The sequence below is a fragment of the Dreissena polymorpha genome, chromosome 2 (genome assembly GCF_020536995.1).
Source record: "Dreissena polymorpha isolate Duluth1 chromosome 2, UMN_Dpol_1.0, whole genome shotgun sequence".
Lineage (NCBI taxonomy): Eukaryota > Metazoa > Mollusca > Bivalvia > Myida > Dreissenidae > Dreissena > Dreissena polymorpha.
In genome coordinates, this window is record NC_068356.1 from 108,469,397 (window position 1) to 108,477,287 (window position 7,891).

Consider the following 7,891-nt stretch of genomic DNA (forward strand, 5'->3'; position numbering starts at 1 on the left):
GAAACGGTTAAAAAACACAAATATTTATTTTTATTATTTTATTTTTGAACTACCGTCCAACCATCGCACCCAAGAACCCTCCCCCCCCTAATTATTATTTTTGCATTTTTGGAAGATAATGTAATAAATGTCCACACACCCACACTAAACATCCCTCTTCACTCCACCCCTCCCTCCTTTGTGATTGAAATTGAGAGTCCCTACACCTTTAAAAAGAAAAAAGATCAGCGGTCTGCACCCGCAAGGCGGTGCTCTTGTTTAATAAATTGATTTACGGGAGCGCCGACCGTATTTAATTATCCCCCGCCAGAGGCGGAGGGATATTGTTTTGGCGTTGTCCGTCCGTCCGGCACTTTTGTGTCCGGAGCCATATCTTGGAAGTGCTTTGGCGGATTTCATTGAAACTTTGTATGAGTATATATGTGCATAAGAGGATGATGCACACTAAATGGCATTGTACACCATCTGTTAAAAACAGAGTTATGGCCCTTTGTATCTTGAAAAAATGCTTTTTACTATAGGTTCTTTTGTATCCGGAGCCATATCTTGGAAGTGCTTTGGCGGATTTCATTGAAACTTGGTATGAGTATATATATGCATAAGAGGATGATGCACGCCAAATGGCATTGTACACCATCTGTTAAAAACAGAGTTATGGCCCTTTGTATCTTGAAAAAATGCTTTTTACTATAGGCACTTTTGTGTCCGGAGCCATATCTTGGAAATGCTTTGGCCGATTTCATTGAAACTTGGTATGAGTATATATATGCATAAGCGGATGATGCATGCCAAATGGCATTGTATACCATCTGTTAAAAACAGAGTTATGGCCGTTTGTATCTTGAAAAAATGCTTTTTACTATAGGCACTTTTGTGTCCGGAGCCATATCTTGGAAGTGCTTTGGTGGATTTCTTTGAAACTTGGTATGAGTATATTAGCCCTGCCAGAGGCGGAGGGATATTGTTTTGGCGTTGTCGGGCTGTCCGTCCGGCTGTCCGTCCGTCCGTCAATTTTGTGTCCGGAGCCATATCTTGGAAGTGCTTTGGCATATTTCATTGAAACTTCGTACGAGTATATATAAGCATAAGAGGATGATTCACGCCAAATGGCATTGTACACCATCTGTTAAAACCAGAGTTATGGCCCTTTGTATCTTGAAAAAATGCTTTTTACTATAGGCACTTTTGTGTCCGGAGCCATATCTTTTTTAACATAACAGATGTTGTGTTCACTCTGCAACACTCTGAAAATTTAGTGTATATAAACATTGAATGTTTTTGTGGAAAACGCACAACTTATTAATTCACCTAAATAAATTGTGAAGGCTTAAGAACCTTCCTTTGTCTTAGTTTTGTGTTATTGTCCTCCGTCCGTCCATCTATCATTATGTTCATACGTCCAATTTGCACCCATCCTCAAACAAAGCATATGTTACGGGGGATACCTTGGGCCTTTTAGGCCCTCTTGTTTCAAATAAAATAAAAATAAAAGTATCTATCGGCATTTTTTTTTTCATAAAAGCGCCGACAGTGTTTAAGTCCCGTGTGAAAAAATAAAACTGTCGACGACAAAAATCTAAATTTATATTCGCAAGCGTCTTATCGGATCCGTATTTTTACTATCTGCAAATTTCATTGGCTGTTTAAAATAGAATAAACCAATGGTATTTATGTTAAAGTAAAAGCTTTTTTGGGGCATGCAAAATGGCGTGCTCAAAAGTTTGGGTTGACAACAATAATAATGAACAGCATCCGCGGCATTATTTCAAAATAGAAATTGTCGCAAATTACATGGCCAAGTCAAACATTAAGAATACTGAATTAAATTCCAATCGCGTATTAGATAGACATATTATACAGTTCTACGTAAAGATGCGCACCTGTAGATTACATCATTTAACACGATGGCGGACAATACAGAACAAATAAATTGTGACTCTCGGCAAAAATTGCAAATAACGATCAAATAAACGATGGAGATCATACATTTAGAAGGGATTACTAAAATGCAAATTAAAACATGTGATAACGAACGATGCTAAAAACGTTTTCGATGCCGACAACGTATTTATTAGTAATCTACTCAGTGGATATATGTGACGGAAACGAGTGTTTGCATTCAGTTTCCTCGCAAAGTTAAAACATCTGGCAGGATTAATGTTACAAAATTGGATAAGGCAAACATGGTTTCCTTTATATGTTTATAAGACAAAGCAAGATAAATATAGTAATATTTAATAAAGTTAATTAAATACATCAATTACCATTAAATGTGCTTGTTTATATTTTTATGTTTTTCCCTTAACTGCCTCTAATGTGATTAAATGTTTCTCTCAAAACCAGGTATCCAGAGAACGTTTTTTTTGCCCTTTTTTGCATAAACTGTGCGTTAAAATGCCTTTTTTGAAAGTAATACACCATGCCCCTTTGCCCTCCTGGGAAAAACACTAATATGGTGTTATACTGTTAAGCGTTCCTCAGATTATAACAGTCTAGTCAGAAACATACAAAATTATAGTGTTCTACTGTTGCGTTTATGTAAATGACATTTTAGGTTCTTTTCAATTTGACAGTTTAAAGTTGTCTTGTGTTCACAGTTTGACTCTTTTTTTCATTAATGCTACTAGTATTCAACATTGATTTCTACTCAAGAAAGGTTTATTAAGCAGGACATTAAACAATAAAACAAAAAAGTGCCAGATTACACTTTATTTGATAAAAAACAAGCACTGAGTGATTTCTTTTAATAATGTTTTAATGTACAATTTTTTATTCAATAGCAGACAATGAAGACATTCCACAAGAATTAAGATTAAAAAGAAATGTTCTTGAAAAATGCATTAATAACACTATTTCTATTGCTTTAAGTGACTAACTGTTTTCATAAATAAGATATATAGTTAAAAAGTAAAGTAAAAAATTGGTTTATAAAAATAACAAAAAATTGACAAGTTTAAACTTTAATTTTTTTTTTTTTGTTGACTGTGATTTTTTTTCTTTTATTTTTATTTCGACCCCCGACCCTATTTTTTTTTTTAAATCCGGTAAATCAATTTATTTAAAAACGTTGGCTCAAGAGGATGATGCACTCCAAATGCATTGTACACCATCTGTTAATACTGGAGTTCTGGCCCATTGTATCTTGAAAAAAAGCTTTTTTTGGCGTTGACTATCCGTTCTTCCATCCAGAACACTTTTGTGTCCAGAAGCATATTTAGCAGGGGATATCAATTCAACGAATTTGCTTGTTACTGCTGAATTTGAAAATGTACACTGTGTTAGGTGGGAATTGGCCATATCAATGTATTACCCGGTACGTGACAAATCGCCACAAATGTTACAAGTGAACTCAAGAACAATTATTTGGCAGGCTTGTCCTCTACAAACAGAACTAGCTGGCCCTCATTGATTTCTTTCTTGGTCTTATATATGCATGACAAGTAGTTATATGTTCAGATTATAAAGAAGCTTCAACAACTTGTTTATCTTTTAAAATAATCCATAACATTACCAGAACTGAGATCCAGCAGTGATTAGCCAGGTAAATGGAAATAATGTGTTTAAGGCATTAGAAACCTTATTGTTCAAGTATGAAATTGTTTTATAATAACCAACTGCTAGAATACTCATTTATTTTCTATCTTGAGTTTTTGCTCCTACCCCCATCAATGATCGGGAAAACTGGGCTACGTGCTTGTGTGTAAGGTACCTCCCATATTAGTCTGTGCAGTATGCACAGTTTTGTTTAAAGGAGGTCTTTTTTAAACAAAAATTCAGTGTAGGCCAAAAGTGTCATCCCAGATTAGCCTGTGGGAACTTCATAGGCTAATCTGGGACGAGACTTTACGCAAAATCCCAGTTTTGTCAGAACGAGGCTAATCATTAATGATCTCAGTTAAGGAAGAACTGCTAAACTGATGCCTGATTTCAGACCCTCTGGAGGATCAGTTTGCAAAGCGAACGGCGGCCAAGAAAGAACGGGTGGCCAAAAATGAGCTTCAGAGACTCCGAAACATTGCTCGGTCACAACACAAACGAGGTATCAAACATGGAAGGAATTTGTCAATAAGATAACTGAAAATAAAGTTTGACAGCTACTTTGTAATCTACAGGGAGACTTCAGAGTTTGTTTGATACTGTCCTGTCAATCATGTTATTTAAGTTTTTAAAAAGAAAGCTAATACATACAAGTAAAAAATTTAACCCCTTTTAAAAAGAATTCACATGTATCTGTTTTTCGATCTGTTAAAAAAAAAATGTATCATTGAATATTTCGTACAAATATGTTCCAGTATGTTCGATATCACAAAATAGTTAATCAGTATAATGAAGAGCAGTCAAGTTTTTTATGTATTTTTATATCTGATTCAATGCTATTAGTTCTAGAAAATAGGAACATGCATATGTCTGTACCGGTTCTTCACACTTCATTTAAGCTTCTATTTTTTGAACATTTCTCCAGAACCATTTGAAAGTATTGAATATGATATGCTATTATGTTTCCTGTTCAACAGGGTCATATGTAATTATCTATTACAATATTTCATGTGATGTTGCATGTGATATTGCTATAATTTGCTATTCCCCAGTGCCTGGTGTGGGCCTCACCCCCACGGAGGCTCCCAACAAGGAGCACCTCAGCAAGGCTCTCGCGGCAGCCAAGACTTCCACAGCATCCATCGGCAAGTTCACTGAAAGTCTGCCCAAAGAGAAACCTCAAAAAAATACTGGCAAAAAAAGAAAAGTAATTACTCTGTTTCATAACAAATGTACTTAGCTCACTGTGACAATTAGTTGTGGTTATTGAGATAGGTCCACTTAAATGATATAAACTTTAAATAAATCAAATGAATTTCCACAGTTAATCTACAGGAAACCGTTAGTGTCTCCCTTGAGTTATTGAAGGGATTCTTTATTCACCATAGACACTCTGTCTATTCATTTTAATTTATTAAAAATTGCTTTAATTATGCCGGTTTTTCTATTTCTCGAAGACCGTTATTTTAAGCTGATATATATATAGATATGCGGCATATGAGGATATTTGTCACTGCTGTAGCAAGCTCTAGTCAGTCTTAGGGAGACATGATTTCATGTGCGGTACATATTTTGTTGGAATTCATTACGTTGAATATAATACCTCCACTGCAATTATCATTAAAGAAAGTTAAATAGATTTTAATTAAAATGTGACGTGTACTGGGTCTTTTTCTAATATTTAACAACTTCAAAAAATCATGTTACTAGTATCTATTTATCGGTATGTTATTCTGAATAGTGAAATATTGGACGATATCAGTGACATAAAGCAGACATATTGCTGTATCGCAGTCAATACAAATATCCTCTATACACGGTGACTGGTTGCAGTTTGAGGCCAACCATGGTGATGTGAAGAAGGAGATGACTCGTCAGCTGGACATCCTCAATGACCTCCATAGCAACCGACCAATCATAGACAAGGCCAAGGCAGCAAATATGCAGCAGAGAGAATGGGAGTCCGCGAGGTTAGTTGGGGTTTTTAGGAGTTTGATAGGGGGTATATTGGAGTCACTGGTGGTCAGTTTAGCGGTCAGTCAGTCAGCAAAAAATGTTATTAGCTAATGCAGCAAACTTTTGCCCATTTATTTTTCAAATTAGATTAAAACTTTAAATTATGTCATTACCGTGAGGTATAGATGTGCAAGACAATTTTTTTCTCCGCATTGCTGAGTTATTTGCCCTTTAACAACGGTGAACGACTTTTAGTCACATTTGTGATGAAGCTCTAGTTTATTTCATGCGTTGATATGAAAGATTGGTGTAATATAATAAAGTAGGGTCATTTACAGAATCCAACAAGGGTATGAGCAACAGCTACAGGGCTCCACCGTGAGGATGACATGGGTCTTAGCTTCCCCTGTGAACTGAGATTATGTGAAGGAGAGTCAATTTTGCTCTCGTTAGACTTTCGCCATCTTGAAATTATATGTTTATAAATATCATACAATATCCTTGTGCACTTGATATTCTAAAAATAACAGCAACAGACAGGATGCAAAAGATTCGCACCCACCCCTTACAATCCAGTCCGGGATCTAAAGATCAAAGCGAGAATAGCTTGCCTTTGACAATTTCCCTGTTATTCCAAAGCCACAGTCAGTGCTTTGCTTCAATGCAGAGTTTAACATTACATGGAAATCGATAAGAACAGATGAGAAAGCACATATAATATACAGTACCTATGCTGTGAAATGCTGTTCTAATTATAGAATTATAGGCATGTACAAAAATTACTATACAAAATAGCATCAGTGTTTAAGGGGTATATCGCAAGTATTTTTCTACATTCATATAGACATGCATTCAAACGATGCATATTCCCTCTTTACTCACATACATTTATCGAGTAACAATTATATAATAAGGAACTTGCTTAGAAACTTTATATTAACTGGCAAAAAATATTGTTTTCATACACCCCACCTGTGGGATGGAACCTTTTTCAATACAAATAACACACTGCAATAGGAATTATAGAATCTACAGTGCTTTAATAAATTTTGCGTGAAACTTAATGTACATTTCATGCATAACAGTTAAACTACAACTAAGGCTTGTCAATCTTAATGTGTCCCTTGGACAGCTATTTATAGTTATGAAAAGTAAATATTTTACTGAGAGTTTATAAAGTTCAACTTGTCTATGTTTACCATCTTTCATGGGGTGCTATTTTGGTGTTACTGTGCAAGATTGCAAAGTTTCCTGGTGTATCTGATTGCCCAAGTTAAAACAAATCTTTTTTTAAAGTTGATTGTTTATTATCATATTCATGTTACTTGTTTACACTTATTTGGCTCATGTCCCTTTACATGTGATGGACTGATAGTAAAATGGGGTTAAATGATTGTGCTCTAAAATTCTTTATAGCTGATTGGCAACTTAATAGTGCTTGATACGATAAGTTATGATAAATGTACAAGTGTTTTGTAGCCTATTCTTGTTTGTCTTTTCAGAACCAAACGGAGACGCGAAGATCCAGACCTTCATAAGAAGAAGCCTACAGGGAAACGAAGCAACCAGGGCAAGAAGGGGAACCTGCGCAACTTCAAAGGGGGCTTCAAAAAGAGCGGAAAGGGGAGCAGTGGCGGAGGGGCCAGCTTCAAAAAAGGGGCAAAGGCGGGCGGTGGTGGTGGTGGAGGGGGCAAGGGAGGAGGGAAGAAATAATGATGAATGGGCATTTTAATGTAAATGAACTTGTAAATAAAGTTATATGGTTTGTATGAGTATTTGTTGTCATTGAATTCAGTGAGCTGCGATAACTTTGAATCAGGTTATTATTCAATTACGGGAACCTATAATAATTGCCACTAACGCACATAAATTGTTTGAAAAACAAGTTTATCAGACTTTCAACACAGACTTAATGAGGCACATAATCGAAAGTGAATTTAAAGGATTTTCATTGACTAGATATGCACAGTTTTCTTAATTATCATCCAACTTTCATATAGTTGGTTAGTCAATTAAAGTATAATTGTTCTGCTTATGAGTTAGCTTACTGTTAAACAGTAAGATACATTAAATTATCGGCTAATTATGAGGTGTGAACCTTCAATCGGCGAATAAAATGTTGTTAAGTATGGCATGTCATTGTAGGTACAAATGTGCGGATGTCAATAAAATGTAGGACAGTAGGAGCCAATGACTGGGCTGTCAAAATAACGTAAAAACCATTGCGAAATATTATCCTGTTGTCAAAAAAAGAATCAATGTCCGCGTTTGTTAAAAGAAGCGTAGGAACAATTTTCTGTTGTAAACTATTTCCGGGTACCGTGTTTTTTGTCTCAAAAATATACATAGATCTTCAAGTTTTGTACATGTATAATATAACGTGCTGATGAGGTCTCGT

General features: G+C 35.5%; 1 protein-coding gene across 1 annotated transcript in view; it reads left to right on the plus strand.

Moving 5' to 3' along the window:
• LOC127868417 (ribosome biogenesis regulatory protein homolog) overlaps positions 1-7,260 on the plus strand; it is a 14,853-nt gene extending 7,593 nt beyond the window's left edge. Inside the window, exons 7-10 of the mRNA XM_052410189.1 lie at positions 3,932-4,039; positions 4,590-4,744; positions 5,371-5,507; positions 6,996-7,260. Coding sequence (XP_052266149.1) covers positions 3,932-4,039; positions 4,590-4,744; positions 5,371-5,507; positions 6,996-7,206 — 611 coding nt within the window. The 3' untranslated portion in view covers positions 7,207-7,260. The remainder of the gene's footprint in view (positions 1-3,931; positions 4,040-4,589; positions 4,745-5,370; positions 5,508-6,995) is intronic.
• Positions 7,261-7,891: the final 631 nt, after the last annotated feature.